At 48.4% G+C, this 19,881-nt stretch overlaps 1 protein-coding gene across 3 annotated transcripts in view; it reads left to right on the top strand.

Annotated features, from left to right (window-relative positions):
• FAM102B (family with sequence similarity 102 member B) overlaps positions 1-19,881 on the top strand; it is a 51,167-nt gene continuing 31,286 nt past the window's right edge. The window contains exon 1 of one of the 3 annotated variants that reach the window (XM_034779527.1): positions 1-387. In XM_034779527.1, the coding sequence (XP_034635418.1) occupies positions 236-387 (152 nt within the window). In that variant the 5' untranslated portion in view covers positions 1-235. Of the gene's footprint in view, positions 388-426; positions 669-19,881 lie in introns of those variants that run through there. The other 2 variants (XM_034779528.1, XM_034779529.1) reach the window with 2 other exon arrangements.

Raw genomic sequence — 19,881 nt, 5'->3', positions numbered from 1 at the left:
CTGCCCCCTCCCCTCGGACAGCGGAGGCGGGTTGGTTTGAAAGGGAGGCGGCGGCGGCTGCCATGTAAGTGGCTCGGGCGGGCGGCAGTAGGAGGCGCCGTTGGGAGCCGGGTGAGCAGCACCGTGGGCAGGGGGCGGGCGTGCCCGTCCCAGCAGCCATGAGCGCCGCAGGCGGGCGGCGGCCGGCCGGGGCGAGGCGTTGAGGGCCCGGCCGGAGGCTCCCCGGCCCCCGCCCATGGCCTTCATGATGATGATGAAGAAGAAGAAGTTCAAGTTCCGCGTGGAGCTGGAGCTGGACGAGCTCTCGTCCGTGCCCTTCGTCAACGGCATCCTCTTCTGCAAGGTGCGGCTGCTGGACGGCGGCAGCTTCAGCGGGGAGTCCTCCCGGTAGGTGCCTGGCCCCCTGCGCGCCCCGTCCCCTGGCACCAGTCAGGCGAGCGGTGCATGTAGACCTCCCCTGTCACCATGAAAGCCCATCCCCGCCACAGAGACCCGTGCAGCCGCCTTCCTCCGGAGCGCCTTGCAAACCCGCCGCTGTGCAGCCCTTCTGCCTCCAAATGCCGGCCCAGCGGACTTGCAGCCCTCTGCCTCTGTAGCCTTGCGATAAAAGCAGTATCCTCTGCTCAGAATTAAAAGCTTATAACCCCCTTCACCCACCAGCCCGCGCTGTAAGTACATCACTTATGAGTTGTCACTCTGCTGCTTTATCTCTAGTGTAGTTACCATGGTACATACATTTGCAAAGAAGGTAACAATTACATCCATCTCATAGTCGCTTTCTGTTGGTTTCTAGCAAGCTTCTGAACTTAGAAACACGTAAGAGCAAGCAGTTGAGCCCTTTATTGAATGTCCTTGATGATTACTAGAGTCCGGCGCGGATAGAAAATGTGTATCCGCATCCGATCAGCGAACCGCGAACATGGTCCGCGGATACCCGCAGATTTTCAGGGCTCTTATTTTGGTTGGGTTATGGGGGTATACAGTGCAATGTACTAAACTTAAGCATGCAGTGTACTACTTTCCTTGCACAAAGGTGACAGCAGCACTTTACCTTTGGAGCTTCGTCATTGTGGACTTGCTCTTAAATTATTTACTGCTTGTGATTAGATTACGTATTTTGAAATGGCCATTAATGAACCACTGCAGAAAGATTAGGTGACTCAGAAGTGAGGTGTCCATCCCTGAAGCTTTAAAAAAAAATGTCTTGCAAGTTTTGTTGGCATTTAGCAATGGGCTTTAGAGCATCTCTTATCTTCTGATATAGACATGGCATTTAGTGTGATGCAACAGCTTGGAAGAAGCTAGAAAAGGCTTGGATAGGCTTCAGCTAGATAAAGTGATTTGCCATACATGCTTCCCAAATTTCTGTTTATTTCCTCAGTTAGAAAGTAATAGTGTACACACACACATACGGACACGCTGTCTCTCTAAGTAAGAGTCATGCTGTTCTAAAGCCTGGACTCTTCAGTAAGGGCAAAGTTATATTGATTTTAAAAGCTCATGGGAATGTAGACTTATTTACTGTAGTCACATTAGTGGGTTTTTTCCAGTCTCTTCCATATCTATCAACAATAATGTTAATGGAATAAGAATATGGAAGTCTGTCTGCTGAAATATTGTAGACAGAAAGGTGCTAATTTTCTTGGCTAATGTAACTTGACTATGTACTGTCTTTTCCTGTGCAGACTTTTTTAAAGTCAATTCTGACTAGAGTTAATTTATATAACATAATATGACTAGAAAGGAAGGACTGTTTACCCATTCTATGTAAAAGAGTGGAAATAAGAATATTCAAGCTCCCGCAACCCAGTTAGTGTAACACATGGTTGCAGTCAGCAGGGTCCATTAATAATCTGATTTAAGGCAGCCTATACTGTACTCTTCTTCTGTCTTCTGTTTGATACTTTACTGCCACTTTTCACTTTTTTATGTACTTGAGAATCACAGTAAAAGTATTAACATAGAAGTGTCCATAGAAAAATGGCATCTTATTTCTTGTATGTGTCTGAGCCATGTACTTAACAGGAATAATTCCATTTGTCAAACTGCAGAGCAAATGCAGCTGTGGAAAGACAGCTGGATTCCTTTTTGCCTCATACATCAGGAACAGAACTGTCAGCTCAGTTCTGACTGCAGAATATTTATTTGCTGCTGATAGTATGTGAGACAGAACATAACTTGATTTTTATCTTTCCAGATACCAGGTGGAAGTTGCAGCATTGGCAGTTATAATTTTTTTCTATTTTGGCTTGTCAGCTTCTTCAGTAAATCCTTGAGAGACTAAATATCCAGCCCCAATATATTATTTGTCCATGACATGGATTACATCTTTGCTTTAATGTCATTACAAAAATGATTACTTGCTGAAACTTTTCAAGGCTGGACAGCTAGAAATCAGTGTAAAAAATTATATTGCCATTCAGTGCTTATATGGTAATTTAATAATATGTTAGTCACAGAGTTTACTGAATTATCTGTTTTGATTCTGTGGATGGAAGTGTTTTATGAGGATAAAGTTATGCTGCCTGGAGTGGCTCATAATTGAGAATACCAACCTCCAGGCAGACTCTTAAGCAGCAGGGCACAAACCCCAACCTGTTTGTGAGCTCTCTGCTTAGATTTCACTACCCAAGTAACAAGTGTAAACACCTCAAGCACTATACAGCCTTAACAGGGAGTTACAGACAGTCCTCTTGGACATTCTAATCTGTCTTGCCACCCAGGCAAGCTTGACTCTGTGACAGATAGTCACTTTACACCAGAAATCACAATGTTCAGGTTACTTCCAGTCCCAAAGGACAGGTCACTTACCCCAGATCAGTTGTACTCAGATCTCAACTCAAAGAGTGCCTGTAGCCAATCCTGTAATAAATTAACTAAAGATTTATTAACTAAGAAAAGAAATAAGATAATTATTTACAAGGTTAAAACAGGAAATGTACACACACAATTGAAATACAGTCTTAGATTTAAAAGGGTTATATAAGTTTATATAATGAGCAGCTCTATGTATCCGTTAGGGCTGATCCATGCCAAGCAGCGTGGGGATCTCTTGCTTATGTTTAGGAATCTTAGTCAGTCAGAGTCCAGATAACAGAAGGAATTGGAGTCTCTTTATGCTAAGGGATTTTAATCTCCCCTTCCATAGAGTTCAAGCTGATGGGATGAGCGGTTCTGCATATAACCTCTTCAGGGGTGGAGCAATTGACAAAGTCTTTGTTTTACAGTGGCCCTTTTGGACTCAGTAATCCTTCCTGAGGATCAGGAGAGGACGCCTTCTGTAGGAATCCAGCATTTTGTATTAAGTAAAGTGGTATTTTTTAATTCCTCACTCCACCCGGTTGAGTTCCAGAGTTTCAGAACAAAAAATTTAGTTATAGTGCACACACATAAGTATTACCTTATAGCATGGATACAGATATTATAAGTAGGATTAATACATGCAGCCAACTAGCATTTCATAAAGTCTAAACACATTTTTATTATACTAATATCTGTTTTTATTATACTAACCCCCAAGTAAACCAGACTGGTTTCCACCCATGCGTTAAACAGTGTTCTGTTAGGCCTGGGGCCTTGGCATGAGCTGGTGCTGGGTCTGCCAGCATCACAGACAATTTTACCAAAATGGAGTTTTGGACCGTGCACTTCTGAATCAACTGTAACCTTACACAGAAGTGTAGTCCCAAGTAACTGGGATGTTTGGGGTTTTTTTGGTGGGAGTAGGGACTTCAGACCAGCAACACTTTACTCTCATCTCATTTCTGTTTAACACACTGCTGAATGATTTTGCTTTACCAGTAACAGATGATAATTTTCATGTGCTGATTACTTTAGACGCTAACATCCCATTACTGTTATAGGCAGATACTACTGTCTTAGGCCTGGTCTACACTTAAAATTTAGGTCGATGTAGCTATGGCACTCAGAGGTGTGCATGATCCACATCCCTGAGTGCCATAGCTATACCGACCTAACCCTGTCACTCGGGGCCAGGGTGTTCCTACAATGACAGAAAAAACCCTTCCATCATGATAGGCGGTATCTATACCATGGAGTTTTGCCACCATAGTTACAGCACCATAGGTGTGCTGCTATAGTCTCTGTAGTGCAGACAGCGCCTTAGTCACTTTCTCTAGTTGATGTATATCATCTGGGAAATCTCTTTGTTAAAAGACAATAGACTACAACCAAGCAGATGCATGTATTGTAAGCCTTGTCCTTCCTTTACCTTGCACCCTTAGCACTATGTGATGTCAAAGTGAGACCCCAATCTTGAAAACACATATTCTTAACTTTTCATATGTGCATTAAGCATGTGTCTAAGTGTTTGCAGAGTGAGGGGCCTTAGGTCTTGATCCTGCAATGTGATGTACTTGGGCAGCTCTTAAGGAATTTAGTGGGGCTCCCCGGGGGGAACAGGGATCCACCAGTATGCACTGAATTGCAAGATTGGGACCTGAGAGGATGAGCCTCCTTAGTTATTTTTTGTTCTTCTTCTTTGGAGTGTGGTTTTAAAATGGAACAGAGCAGTAAGTTATGTGCTCATATTACAGGATACCAGAGTGCGGGTCTCTAAAATTTTGGCTGGGAGAGTTGGATGCGTCACAAAGATGTTGCTGCACTTGTAGAGGAAGGTATAGAATTCCTTTGCAGTAGTTCTTTTTATGCCAATTTAGGGAGTGTCTGTGCTATTGGCGCCAGAATGAATTGCTTTATTCCTACATAGGTGAACTCAAATTGTTTCAATAAAAATATAAGAACTTCCATACTGGGTCAGACCAATGGCCCACCTAGCTCAGTATCCTGTCTCCGACAGTGACAAGTACCAATAAAATGAAGGGGTTAGAGTGTTCAGCAGAATCTTCAAACTAGCTTAGTCTTTATTTTTTAAATGAGCATTGTCTTTCTATTGTTCAATGTGATAAAATGCAAACTGCACTAGTATTTGTTAAGAGTAGATAATCATGTGCTCAAAATAGTTAACTTAATAGCATTTTAAGATGTTCAGGGAAGCCTGTTAAATGTTTCAGAGAATGATTTAAAATATTTTGAGAAAATTTTGTATGTGTCATAAATTAACTGCATTGTTGGCTATGCGGCCTTTTTTTTTTTTTTTTTTTTAAGTGTTCACCCAATGTCTGGTAACATAATTGTTTGGGGAGAAACTTAATGGGGTTAGGTGCTCCAGTCCCACTGACTGGGAGTTGGGTTCTTAACTGACATCTGTGTCTTTGGAAATCTTCCCTTTTTAAGAACAGTCTTATTCAGAACTGTAAAACAGCTTTGTAAATTGCCTTTCACTTCCTTCCCAACACTTAATTCTTAAACATGATATCACAAAAGAGCCAAATATACATCAACATCTTAAGATAGCATTAGGTGCTGACAAAATGTGACATAAAATACAGTGTACACTTCTACCCCGATATAACACGAATCCGGATATAATGCGGTAAAGCAGTGCTCGGGGGGGGTGGGGCTGCGCACTCCGGCAGATCAAAGCAAGTTTGATATAATGCAGTTTCACCTATAACACAGTAAGATTTGTTTTGGCTCCTGAGGACAGCGTTATATCGGGGTAGAGGTGTATATGCAGGGGTGGCAGGTTTATAGAAATGTTGGTGGTGCCCAGAACCCGCCGCCCCCCCCAACTCCACCCCCAACCTGCCTAAGGCTCTGGGAGGGAGTTTGGGGGGGGGAGGAGGTCTGGGGTGCAGGCCCTGGGCTTGAGCAGGGGATAAGGGTGCAGGCTCTGGGACAGAGTTTGGGTGTAGGCTCTAGGCTGGGGCAAGAGGGGGTGAGGGGTGCAGGCTCTGGGAGGGAGTTTGGGGGTATGAGCGTGTGTGCGGGAAGGGGATAGGGTTGCAGGCTCTGGGACGGAGTTTGGGTGCTGGGTGCAGACAGGCTGGGGCAGGGGGGGTGGGTGTGCAGGAGGGGGTGAGGGGTCCAGGCTCTGGGAGGGAGTTTGGGGGTGCAGAGGGAGAAGCTGCAGGCCCTGAGAGGGAGTTTGGGGGCAGGAGGTGGTGTGTGTTAAGGGTGAGGGGGTGCAGGCTCTGGGAGGGAGTTTGGGGATGGGAGGGGGTGCAGGGGTGAGGGCTGTGCGGTGGGGTTGGGGATGAGGGATTTGGGCTGTGGGAGGGGGCTCAGGGCTAGGGCAGAGGGTTGGAGTGCGGGGGGTGAGGGCTCTGGGGTGGGGCAGGGCTGGGGATGAGTTTGGGGTGCAGGCAGACTGCCCCAGGGCTGGGGCCAGAGAGGAGGATTCCCCCCAGCCCTCTCCCAGTTGGCAGCAGTGAGCTCTGGGGGAGGGGCCCCCTCTCATCCCCGGCAGCACACTCACCCCGCACCACTGTCACTGCATGTGCTCCTAGGGCCCCTCTCAGGTCCAGGAAGCCCTCTTGCCTCCCCTGTGGTGGGTGCGGGCTGCCATCACGTGTGGCCTCCTCCCCTGCTGCTGCCCCTCACTGTAGCCTCCCTAGGGGTGGGGGACGAAGCTGCCCCTTGTCCAGCATGGGGCAGGAGCGGTGCCTGCGGGCGGGGGAGGGGGGTGCTGGTGGAGGGTCCTGCTGGAAAAGGGAAGGGTCTGAGGCGGAAGGGCAGCCTGCCCTGCCACTATTGGATGGTGGGCACTAGGACCCTGTGGCGGCAGTTGATGCCGGGAGCCAGAAGAGCAGAGTCAGCATGGAGCTGCAGGGGAGAGGCAGGGACACTTTGGGACCCAGGGGAGATGCACGGGGGCAGCAAGTGGGGGCCGGGGGACACTCGGGGGAGGCACTTGGGGGTGACAGGCGTGGCCGGGGGAGAGTCCCAGCCCCAAACGTTGGTGGAGCTGGGACCCCCGGGCCCTGAATATTGCTGGAGTCCGGGCACCATGGGGCCCATACAACTCGCCGCCCTTGTGTATATGTGTTATAAGCCAAATGGATCCAACTCTTATATCCACAAACTGTCTTGCTAAATTGTATTATGTTACCGATTAAAACCCTGATCCTGCAAACACTTTCATATGTCAGTAGTCCTACTGAGCAAAGGGGGAAAATGGACGTCAGGTAAAAGTTCAGGCTGTTGGAAAATATTTATTCTTCAGCACTGTTATCTCTTCATTGTATATTCCTGGACGCATTCTGCGCCAAAAAAATTAAAAATTTCTGCCCACAATATTTTAAAATTCTGCAAATGTTATTTGTCAAGTTAACATTACATAATCACACTAGTTTCAATTATTTTGGTAATTTATTTCAAAATACCTGTCAGCAAGTATGTCTGTAAAAATACAGAGACACACAAAAATTCCCCCAGGAGTAAAGAGTTAAAGAAACCCCTATGACCACCCAGTTCCTGTTTCTCTGCCCTCTTTTCCCCCTGGAGGCCAGCTGGGGGGCCAGTCACCCACAACCCCTCCCCCCAGAGCCCAGCCGCAGTTCTCCCTCCAGCCAATACACCTGCACCCCCTCACCCTCCAGAGCCTAGACACCTACCCCCCTCCCCTCCAGAGACCAGGGATCCATAGGGAGAAAAAGCCTGACGCTGGATCCCTGCTGTCTCCTTCCCTCAGGGCATGTGGGGAACTGTAGTTGCCGGGAACACTCTAGCTCCCTCCCGTCCCCCCCACTCCCCTGGCAGTGTCTTCTATGTGCAAGCTGGGCTCTGCTGGGTCCAGTAGCCCCTAGTGGTGGCCAGAAGCACTGCAACCCATTTCTGTGGGAGAAAGGAAATTCTGTGCACGCAACATTAACTTCTGCAAAATTCTGCATTGCGCAGTGGTGCAGAATTCCCACAGGAGTAATTGTACAATATGTACATTAGTGAAGACTTAGAGCTAGTCTACCCTACCACTTAAGTTGATGTAACTCACCCCTTGAGCTATGTAAGTTACATCAACTTAAAACATTGTCTACAATGTGGCAGAAGCAGGAATAGAATCCAGTTCTCCAGGGCAGCATTCAATTGCTGTAATCACAAGTCTTCCTTTCTCTTGACTACACATCTTCCAATTTCTGCAACAAATGAAACAGGAATCCTACAGACAAGTCTTCTTCACTGCATAACCCTGGTTTATCTCCAGAGTAGGTCCACTGCACTGAATGGAAAAAATAGTATGTTATGTAATTAAAGACTATCATAATACTTATGCACAAGAAGGCTGGATTAAGGTTGCACAGGCCATTTTAATTCTGGCATTTAATCTTTTAATGTAGCTTTTTTGTGTGCAACTGCCTACGTCTTTTAAAAAGCAAACAAAAAATGTAATCATGTGGCATCATATTGACATTGATGGTTCATCAGCAGGGTAGAAACCTTTAAATCCACTGCATAGACCACTTGAGCTAGCAGTCATAGATTGTTATATTCTGTATGGACCAGTGGTAGAGCAGGATGAGAGATAAACGATACCTATTGGTTTCAGTTATTTGTTGACAACAGTGGAATGGTGAGACTCAGGGAATCTTGGGTTTGCTCCTCTCCAGAGCCTGGAATAATTCTCTAGTAGGCACAGATTCTTCTGCTAGTTCCAACCATCCTTGACCCTTCTGCCTCCTCTCCTCCAATTTGTTCCAGTCCTGTCTTTTCCAGTTCAGTTTTACCATGGAGGAAGAAATAAGGCAGCCATCCCTAGAAACATTCAGGAAAGGATTGCAGAGTATCTCCATGAACGTTTCATCAAGATCTCTCAGGAGGATAAAAGGGACATCTCTATGTACATAAACTGCTCTGGATGCTGCCTCCCCACTTCTCTCCCCATAATCCTGCAGATACCAAATTCTATCTGTTTTTTGTACTGCTGTCCTTGACACCTCATGATACCTTAAGGATGGACCAGATGCCATCTTTCAATTTAAACAGTGTGTCATAACTATAAAGGGAAGGGTAATAGCTGTCCTGTGTACAGTACTATAAATCCCTCCTGGCCAGAGACTCCAAAATCCTTTTCCCTGTAAAGGGTTAAGAAGCTCAGGTAACCTGGCTGGCATCTGACCTAAAGGACCAATAAGGGGACAAGATACTTTCAAATCTTGGGGGGGGAAGGCTTTTGTTTGTGTTCTTTGTTTGGGAGTGTGTTCGTTCTCCGGGAATGAGAGGGACCAGACATCAATCCAGGTTCTCCACATCTTTCTAAACAAGCCTCTCCTATTTCAAACTTGTAAGTAAATAGCCAGGCAAGGCGTGTTAGCTTTCCTTTGTTTTTCTCAACTTGTAAATGTACCTTTTACTAGAGTGTTTATCTTTGTTTGCTGTACTTTGAACCTGAGACTAGAGGGGAGTCCTCTGAGCTCTTTAAGTTTGATTACCCTGTAAGGTTAATTTCCATACTGATTTTACAGAGATGATTTTTACCTTTTTCTTTAATTAAAAACCTTCTTTTTAAGAACCTGATTGATTTTTCCTTGTTTTAGATCCAAAGGGGTTTTGGATCTTGATTCACCAGGAGTTGGTGGGAGGAAGGAGGGGAATGGTTAATTTCTCCTTGTTTTAAGATCCAAGGGGTTTTGGATTTGTTTTCACCAGGGATTTGGTGAGGGTTTTTCAAGGCTTCCCAGGGAGGGAATCCATTGATGGTGGCAGCCGAACCAGAGCTAAGCTGGTAGTTAAGCTTAGAAGTTTTTCACGCAGGCCCCTACATTTGTACCCTAAAGTTCAAAGTGGGGATCCCAGTCCTGACACAGTGTAAGGGAAAATGCATGCATATGCTTACCCAAAATCCCTGTGACTGGGTTGGCTTACCCCGCACTAACCCAGACAGGGTTAAGCCCCAGGTGTTGACAGCGGAAGTCCCGCCTCCCTGGCAAGACTGGGCATGCTCCAAGTGCTCTAGCAGTATAAAGGGAGGGAGACTGGCTCATTCTGGGCTGGAGGCCACAGGGGAAGGACCTGCTAGAGAAGCTCCTGCGGAGGGCCAGCCACAGCCTCTGAATACGCCGGGAATCGCAGCCGTCCACGGCCTGCCTGCACCCCAGCAACTGGAGGAGACCCAGGAGACGACTGGACCTGCCGAGCACAGGGGAATCGATGTCTCATGGGAAACCTCATCATAGACTCAGGTAGGAAGTGACCCAGGGAGGGTGTCAGAGTGGTACCTTCCACCCAGGGAAACTCCGCGTGTTTCGGCAGGACCCCCCTGCTGAGTCAGTGGCAAGCAGCTACGCCACTGTTAGGGCCCTGGGTCAGGGCCCGGTGGAGTTGGGGGGGCCCGGGCCCTCCTACTGGGGCAGCCGCACCCCAGTGCTATAGCCTCTGGCCGCTAGGCCATGCTCCCCTGCACCAAAGGGTGGCGCTATAGACTCTGCCTGCTAGGCCACGCTGCCCTGCGCTGAAGGGCTGCTTTATGGACTGTGACTGATAGTCCATGCTGCCCTGACCCCAGGAGCGTGGACTGTCACACGTGGTGGAGAATGTGGGCATCGCCTGGGACCTGCTGAAATGTCCAGTGTAAGGAATCTAGACGGTGGGAGCCCCACCGCCATCTAAGATGGATACAGAGAAGCTTCTAAAGTGGTTGCTGGAGAACCAGCAAGAGCAGGCGGCCCAACAGCGACAGCAGCAGGCTCACATGATGCAGCAGATGGCCGGCCAGCCAGCAGCAGTTACAGATGACCCAGCACCAGGAACAACAGCAGCAACTCCTTCGAGAGCTGGCTGCCCAGCAACAGTTACAACAGGAATGCCTAGTCCAACAAGTGGCAACTCTACTGCGCCCGCCAGGAGCTCCAGTCCCTACACCGACAGGATCGGTAGAGGCTCCAGTGGGGCTGCCAGTTCGCCTTACTAAGATGGGACCAGGCGACGACCCCGAGGCATTCCTGGTCACATTCGAACGAGTCGTCACCGCTGCTCGGTGGCCCCCAGAGCGCTGGGCCACCATGCTAGCCCCTTATTTGATGGGACAGGCACAGACGGCCTACCGTAAGCTTGATCCCTGAGAGTCCTTGGAGTACCCCTGGGTGAAAGCGGCCATTTTAAACCAGACCGGCATTAGCCTTGAGATGTACCGCCAGCGCCTATGTAAAGAGCAGTATCCTCCTGGGGTTCGACCTCGGGCCGTGGCCCAACAGGTACGGGATCACTGTTGGAGATGGTTGGAGCCAGAAGGCTTGACTGGGCCTCAGGTGGCGGAGATGGTGGCGCTTGAACAGTTCACACAGATCCTCCCGGCAGGAGGGAAAGCATGTGTGCCATGTCACCGGCTGGCGACCCTGTCAGCAGCCATGGGCCTGATGGAGGACTACTTGGCGGCCGAAGGAGCCGAGGCACTCCCATGGAGGTCCGGAAACCCGAGCAGGAGAGATGGGCCAGACAAAGGAAGCCCTCGGGGCTCGGGAATCTCCGTCCAACACCCGCTCCACACCCACTAAGCCTCCCAGGCCTGAACCCAGGCACAGAGTTCCAAGGACTCCGATTAGAAGGGAATGGCCCCCACAAGGGGGGCGGAGCCTGTCAAGGGAAGGCCTTGGACCTTCAGAAGGCCGGAATCGCTGTTGGGGGTGCAGACAAGGGACATTTTCGGCTGGACTGCCCCTTCATGGATTGCAACTATGGGCAAATGTGGGTGGCCGGACACCGAGCCTGGAAAAGGGGGCCGGGAAAATTAGTGATCTCTGTGTGAGTAGAGGGGACCCCCACAAATGCTCTTGTGGACTCGGGATGCAGTCAGATCCTCTTACGGGAGGGGCTGGTCCCGGATCTTAGACTCTCGGGGGGGGGGGGGGGACATCTGCCCTTACCCCACGGCCTGGGTGAGGATTGAGATTGGCCAGCGGGAGGAAGTCCTCCACATGGGCATGACCCTTAGTCCTGGGACGAGACTGGCCAGAATTTCGGGAGATCCTTCTGCAGTATCAACCACCCGCTTCACAAATGGAAGGGGCTATGTCCCCAGGAAGGGGACTGCTCGGAGACACACTGGAGGCAGACCCCGGGGAAGTGATGTCTATGGCGGGGAGGGCGCCCGCTAACACCCGACATCCCTCCGTGGAAGACTCGCAGACAGAGCTGGAGCGGGACATTGACTTCGTGAGGGAGCAGAGAGAAGACCCGACTCTGAGTAGGGCCTGGGAGCAGGCCACCGTTCCCGGCCCTGAAGAGGACACACCTACGCAACCTCCACAGGGGCCTTGGTTTGAGATCCAGCGGGACCACCTATATCAGGTGGTTCAGGAACCACGAACACCGGAAACGCTTCGGCAGTTGTTGGTTCCCCAGAGGTTGCGACAAGGCCTCCTACAGTTAGTGCACGCAAACCCGTGGGCAGGATATCTGGGACGAGAAAAGACCCTTCAGAGGGTGGCCTGCTGTTTTTTTTTTTTTTTTTTTTTGGCCCGGCATTCACCAAGAGGTTCGGGAGTATTGCGCGTCGTGCCCGGAATGCCAGCGGGTCGGACCAAAGGGTGTACCCTGAGCCCTGTTAATACCCCTGCCTGTGGTCGGTGTACCTTCGAACTCATCGGAATGGACTTGGTTGGACCCTTAGAAAGAAGCAAGACAGGGAACAGATTTATTTTAGTGATCGTGGACTACGTGGGACGTTACCCCAAGGCTGTTCCCCTCCGAGCAGCCACGTCGCCGGTGATTGCCACCGAACTCGTGAAGGTCTTCGCTAGGGTTGGGATACCCGCGGAGATCCTGACTGACCAAGGGACTAACGTATCCTCGAAACTGATAGCTGAGCTGTGCTGCCTCCTGAATATATGGACCCTCCGAACGTCGGTGTACCATCACAGACAGTCTAGTGGAGCGTTTTAATGGTAATCTGAAGTCCATGTTGAGGAAGTTCGTGGAGGAAGACCCCAGTCATTGGGACACACTATTCCCAGCCCTGCTGCTCGCCATAAGGGAGGTACCCCAAGCATCAACCGGGTTCTCACCCTTCGAACTTTTGTATGGCAGGCAGACCCGAGGAATCCTGGATCTCCTGAGAGAAGACTGGGAGGCACAGGAGTCGTGAGTACTCGGGACCACTCAGTATGTGCTACGTCTCCGAGAACGGGTCCAAGCCTTGGGAACTTTCACCCGGGAGAATCTGCTGCGGGCCCAAGAGACACAGGAACGGGTATATAACAGAGGCACTAAGGTAAGGAGTTTTGACCCTGGAGACCGGGTGTTGCTCTTGTTGCCCTCAGCCGACTCAACGCTCCTGGCCAAGTGGCAGGGGCCTTACGAGGTGATCCAATGGGTCGGGCCCGTAGATTATGAAGTCCGGTTACCCGGACGCCGGAGGGACACTCTGATATACCACGTGAATCTTTTGAAGGCATGGAAGGCCAGAGAGGCCTTATTCATCATTCCGTCGCCCCCGGACCCTGACCTGGGACTGCTAGCCGAGGAACCTCTAGACCCAAGGCCAGCTACACTGGGGACCGGCCTCACCACAGCATAGCGGGAACAAATATTGCAGCTCATAAAGGATTTCCTCAACATGCTATCAACACGCCTGGGACGAACCAATCTTATGAGCCATCATATCGCGACGACGCCCGTGCAGAAGGTGAGAGACAGCCATCAACCATTGCCCCGGAAGATGTGGGCCACAGTATGACAGGAATTGGATACGATGCTGGAGATGGGCGTAGTCGAGGAGTCAAAGAGTGAATGGCACAGTCCAATCGTTTTGGTCCCAAAACCCGACGGGACCCCCCTGCCCCCGCTTCTGTATCGATTTCCGGAAGGTAAACGCTATCTCACGGTTCGATGCGTACTCAATGTCACGGGTGGAAGAACTCCCCGAAAGATTCGGGGGAGCGAGGTATTTGTCAACCCTAGATTTAACCAAAGGGTACGGGCAAATCCCTCTTACACCAAATTCCCGGGAAAAAACTGCCTTCCCAACACCATTCGGTCTCTTCCACTTTGTAACTATGCCGTTCGGGTTACACGGGGCCGCAGCGACTTTTCAGCGGCTGATGAATAAGCTCTTGCTACCTCATGACCAATACGCAGCGGTGTATATAGACGACATTGTGGCCTACAGTAACAACTGGAAGGATCACCTCAGACACCTCACCGGGGTCCTCCAGGCCCTCAGAGCAGCCGGACTCACAGCCAACCCTGTGAAATGCCATCTCGGACAGGAAGAGGTGACCTACCTTGGGTACATCATAGGGGGATGGAAATTGTACCCCCAAATCAATAAGGTGCAAGCCCTTATGGATACACCCACACCCAAAACAAAGAAGCAGGTGCGCCATTTTTGGGACTGACCAGGTACTATCGCCGCTTTGTACCAGACTTCGTGTCCATTGCTGCCCCCTTGTCAGACCTGACGAAGAATTCTCAGCTGCGACAGGTACAGTGGTCCGATTCGTGTGGCAAGGCCTTCAGGATCCTGAAAGAATGGCTCACGCAGGAACCAGTCCTGCGGCACCCTGATTTTACAAAGGAGTTCATACTCTAAACCGACGCTTCAGAGGTAGGCTTAGGGGCCGTGCTCTCCCAAGAATGGGAGGGGGAGGAACACCCAGTACTGTACCTGAGTCGCAAATTATTTCCTCAAGAACAACACTATTCAACGATAGAGAAAGAGGCCCTGGCCGTGAAATGGGTTATCGACGCTCTGCGCTATTATTTACTGGGGAACACCTTCAAATTGATCACTGACCATGCTCCCCTTAGGTGGATAAACAGCATGAAAGATGCAAACCCTCGAATCATGCGCTGGTACCTGTCACTCCAACCATACGACTTCTGCATGTTTCATCGTCCGGGTAAGGCGCACGCTAACGCGGATTTCTTTTCTAGACTGGGAGAGGTGGACGGTGAGACGGACCACCCCCGGGGGTGGTCCTTCTTAAGGGGGTGGGAGGGCATGACGGGGTCGCTTACCCTGCACTAATTCAGACAGGGTTAAGCCCCAGATTTTGACAGCGGGAGTCCCTGGCAAGACTGGGCATGCTCTGAGTGCTCTAGCGGTATAAAAGGAGGGAGACTGGCTCATTCTGGGCTGGAGGCCGCAGGGGAAGGACCTGCCAGAGAAGCTCCTGCGGAGGGCCAGCCACAGCCTCTGAATACACCGGGAATCGCAGCCGTCCATGGCCCGCCTGCACCCCAGCAACTGGAGGAGACCCTGGAGACGACTGGACCGGCCGAGCACAGGGGAATCGATGTCTCATGGGAAACCTCATCACAGACTCAGGTAGGAAGTGACCCAGGGAGAGTGTTGGAGTGGTACCTCCCACCCAGGGAAACTCGGTGTGTTTCGGCAGGACCTCCCCGCTGAGTCAGTGGTAAGCAGTTAGGGCCCTGTGTCGGGGCCCGGTGGAGTCGGGTGGGCCGGGGCCCTCCTACCGGGGCAGCCACACCCCAGCGCTATAGCCTCTGGCCGCTAGGCCGCGCTGCCCTGCACCAAAGGGGGCGCTATAGACTCCGGCCGCTAGGCCACGCTGCCCTGCACTGAAGGGCTGCTTTATGGACTGTGACTGATAGTCCATGCTGCCCTGACCCCAGGAGCGTGGACCATCACCGTCCCTTTCCCTTCATTGGGCTTGTACATGCTTGGCTGGCAGGACTGGCTAGACTGTGGTGGAGTCTCGAAACAGGTCCTCGCTTATGGCAGGTATCCCCACCCCTGCCGCATCTTCGTCCTCTTGACTGTGGGAAGGTGGGGAGGGTCTCTGTCTTGGGCTCCTCGGAGGTATCCATGGTGGTTTGCAGGGTGCTGGTGGGATCTCTGCCAAGTATACCATGTAGCTTGTTGTTAAGGTGGCAGGTCTGCAGCTCAGCACCAGATTGATTGTTGGCCTCGTGGTATGCCGGCCACAGTTCCTTCGCTTTCACACGGCACTGCTGCTGATCCCTGTCATACCCCTTTGCCTGCATTCCTCGTGCAACCTTTTATAGATGTCCATGTTTCCAAAGCTGGTCTGTAGCTTTGCTTGCACAGCCTCTTCTCCCCACAGGCCCAGGAGATCCAATACCTCCTGTTTTCTCCAGGCAGGAGTCCACCCAGTGCATAGAGTTAGCAGCTCACCTTGGTTGTGTAAGTATTATTGCCCACTTTGGCAAGCAGGAAAAGGCATTTAAAAAACATATGGGAAATTTTAAAAGGTGGCCCATGGCAGTGGAATTTACAACTGTGACCAGAGTAGTCACTTTTGTAGGGAATGGGACATTGTGAAACAGCTGCTCAAGGACTATTAGGATTGACAAAAGTCACACAGTGTTTACACTCTGTGTTGCTGTAATGGGGCACTGAGGTCTGCCAGAGACAAATCTGCCTTTAGACATATGCAGAAATAGGTTGATGCAAGGTGACTTATGTTGACCTAACTCTGTAGTGTAAACCAGGCCTATCTACTACAGAATCCCCAAAACGAAAAAATAACCCTGCTCTGCATCAGACATACAATGCTGGCCTGGAGAAGAGCTGTATTTACAGTTAGTCCTACATTTGAGGCTTTATGCCACATGAAAGTGTCAGCAAATCACCAAATATAGTTTATTTGCATCAGTTTATTTGCAAGTTAGCATGGCATAAGTTATGATCCTTCCTGTATGTAAAGTTTGATATTGATTGTTGCTTTGCATCAGTCTTAGCTTACTCCTACTGCCAGTGTTCATCTTCTTTTAACATTGTAACATTAGTTACAAAACTGCGTTTGATTTGTCAAGGAGTAACAACTGTCTTTGCGTTTTACCTGGTGAAATGATGCAATGAGGCTCACAGGAAACTGACTCATAACAGAAGGCTTTCACCAGTGTGTCCATTAGCACAGTCATAGTTACCAAGTAGTCATTGAGTTCATATCCATGGCAACCAATCAATATTTTGTGTGTATAGTGGGGAAAGCTTTGCACATGAAATAAGAAGTCTCAGAAATTGTGATGTGGTTCTTAAAAGTTGACGTTTATAACAGTTTATTGACTTGTTTGCTTGAGTACTGATAATGTGTCTGCAGAAAAATCACAAATATTAAAACATGCCCTGTATGAATTCTCTGGAGACTCAGTAAACCTAAAATTTGCATGTGGAACACTTGAAGTAAGAACCATTCAAGTCAAAAGTTTTTTTTGTTGGTTTTTGTTTTTTAAACTATATATGCTAGGATAAGGCTTTTTTGGTTTGTTTGTTTTGATTATCTTGTTACTGGAGTGTAATGGAATGTTAGTGGTTCTCTGAAATGGATAGGTGTAACTATCCGTGTGAGGGGAAATAAATGGTGCTTTTTGGAAATCCCTTATGGTAGGAATCCACATTTTTATAGCCTTTAAACCTTGTAAAATCATCAGTTTAATGATACATATGTGCAATGGATAGAGCATCTTTACTCCATCCTTTTATAACAAACAACTTAAAAGCCTGGCAACTAGAGCTGTCAATTAATCGCAGTTAACTCAAGCGATTAACTCGATTAAAAAAATTAATCATGATTAATCACAGTTTTAATCACACTGTTAAACAATAATAGAATACCAATTTAAATGTATTCTATTTTTGGATGTTTTTCCACATTTTCAAATATTGATTTTGATTACAACACAGAATACAAAGTGTATAGTACTCACTTTATATTTTTACTATAAATATTTGCACTGTAAAAAAATATTTTTAAATTCATCTCATGCAAGTACAGTATGTAGTGCAATCTCTTTATCGTGAAAGTGCAACTTACAAATGTAGAATTATTTTTTTAAATAACTTCCCTCAAAAAAAAAAAATAAAACTTTAGAGCCTACAAGTCCACTCAGTCCTACTTCTTGTTCAGCCAATCACTAAAACAAACAAGTTTGTTTACATTTACAGGAGATAGTGCTGCCCACTTCTTACTTACAGTGTCACCTGAACGTGAGAAGAGGCGGTCGAATGACACTGTTGTAGCCAGCATTGCAAGGTATTTACATGCCAGATAAGCTAAACATTCCTATGCTCCTTCATGCTTCGACTTGTAGATTTATCTTTTTTACAGTGCAAATATTTATAATCGGCCCAGTACCTGATTGAAGAGATCTGCATAAAATGGCAGGTTGCTATTCTCATGGAACTTGGCAAGCAGCGTGACAGAGGCCTTTCCATGGCGAATATAGGGCAGTACTATGTTGCTAAGTATCGATAGCCATGGCAACAGAGGTGCCTGTAAAGTCACAGTAACAATACGCATAGTTTTGTTAAGCTCTATGTCGACCAGCCTCATGTGAGATGAGCGACATGAGACAGGAGCACAGTAATCTGCTGTTGTATAGCAGAGGGCAAGGGCTGATGATCTAAGCGTCGGGCGCTTGCACCCCAGGTTGAACAGGCCAATTTCAGTGCTCTACAGCCAAAATGCTTCTGAAATAAATGTAGTCAAACTTTACTAATTCTGGGTCACTGAGGATGAAAATGATGCTTAAAATTGTTGATTGGCTCTAGTTTTCAAGATATGCTATTGGATCAGTATATACGACCCTTGGCTTGGGAATGGCGGAGGATAAGTGAGTTATAAAGGGAAGGGATCTCAATTTAAACCAGAAATGGTTAAAATACATTTTTGACTGGATCTATGACTAAATCTATGACTGGGTTTGGACAGTACTTGCTTTCTAGGCAAAACAATGAATGATGCAATCTGAAGCTGGTATTGCGTCATACATCATATGAATTGCATCATGTTATTCCTAGAAGTCATGCAATCATAACGAAGCTTACGTCACTCTGCTGAACAAATTGCCCTAGATCAGCTCTAGAAATCATATAGTGTTGTGCTCTCTTATTTGTCAGTGTTTGATTTTGCAAAGGGACACGTTTCTGTTTAGCCAAAGTGAGCAGAGATGCCTTGTACTTGTGTGAACAGTGCAGATAACTTCTGCTCTGTTTGTGGTGAAGTGACTTTTGCACCACAAAAGCGCAGTATAACCACTATGGTTAAGAAAGCCTATCACCTTTCTTTTGGCTGCAAAACTGGAGATCAGGACAAGAGGTGGGCTCCACACATATGCTGCAACACTTGTGCAACAAATCTTCACCAGTGGTTGAATAGGAAAAGGAAATCTATGCCTTTTGCAGTGCCAATGATTTGGAGAGATCCAACAGATCATAGCAGCAATTGTTACTACTGCATGGTGCCTCCAGTTGGGAAAGGTGTGTCAAAGAAGAAAAAGTGGACTGTGCATTATCCAAACATTCCATCAGCTATACGCCCAGTACCCCACAGAGAAGGACTGCCGGTTCCTGATGCACCAGAATCATTCTCACTTGAGTCAGAGGAAGAGGATGAAACTTCTGGTCCTGAACCATCAATGTCACAGGACCCACATTTTCTCCCATCCTCCTCCTCTGAACCACACCTTATAACACAAGGTGAACTGAATGACCTTGTCAGGAATTTGGAACTACCCAAGAGTAAGGCAGAGCTGTTGAGCTCCAGACTACAGCAGTGGAATCTCCTGGCAGGTGATGTTAGGGTTTCCATGTTCCGTGACCGTCAAAAGGATCTTGTCCCATTCTTCTTCATGGAAGGTGATCTTGTAGCCTGCAACAACATTGATGGTGTGATGGCAGCCCTCCACATCGTTCACGATCCAGATGAGTGGAGACTGTTCATTGATTCATCGAAGATGAGTCTTAAAGCTGTTTTACTGCATAATGGCAATGTTTTGCCATCAATTCCAGTTGGTCATGCAGTCCATATGAAGGAAACCTATGACAACATGAAACAACTTTTGAGGTGCATAAACTATGACCAACATCAGTGGCAGCTTTGTGCGATTTGAAGGTTGTTGCTCTCTTGCTTGGTCTGCAGACTGGATACACAAAGTACTGCTGTTTTCTCTGCGAATGGGATAGTCGTGCAAGAGATTCCCACTACATCAAGAAAGCTTGGCCACTCTGACAGTCATTGGAGCCTGGGAGGAAAACTGTTCAGCATCCACCACTTGTTGAATCAAGGAAGATTTTGTTACCACCCTTACACATCA

Source organism: Trachemys scripta, chromosome 8, assembly GCF_013100865.1.
Source record: "Trachemys scripta elegans isolate TJP31775 chromosome 8, CAS_Tse_1.0, whole genome shotgun sequence".
Lineage (NCBI taxonomy): Eukaryota > Metazoa > Chordata > Testudines > Emydidae > Trachemys > Trachemys scripta.
This window is presented reverse-complemented; position numbering and strand designations above follow the sequence as displayed.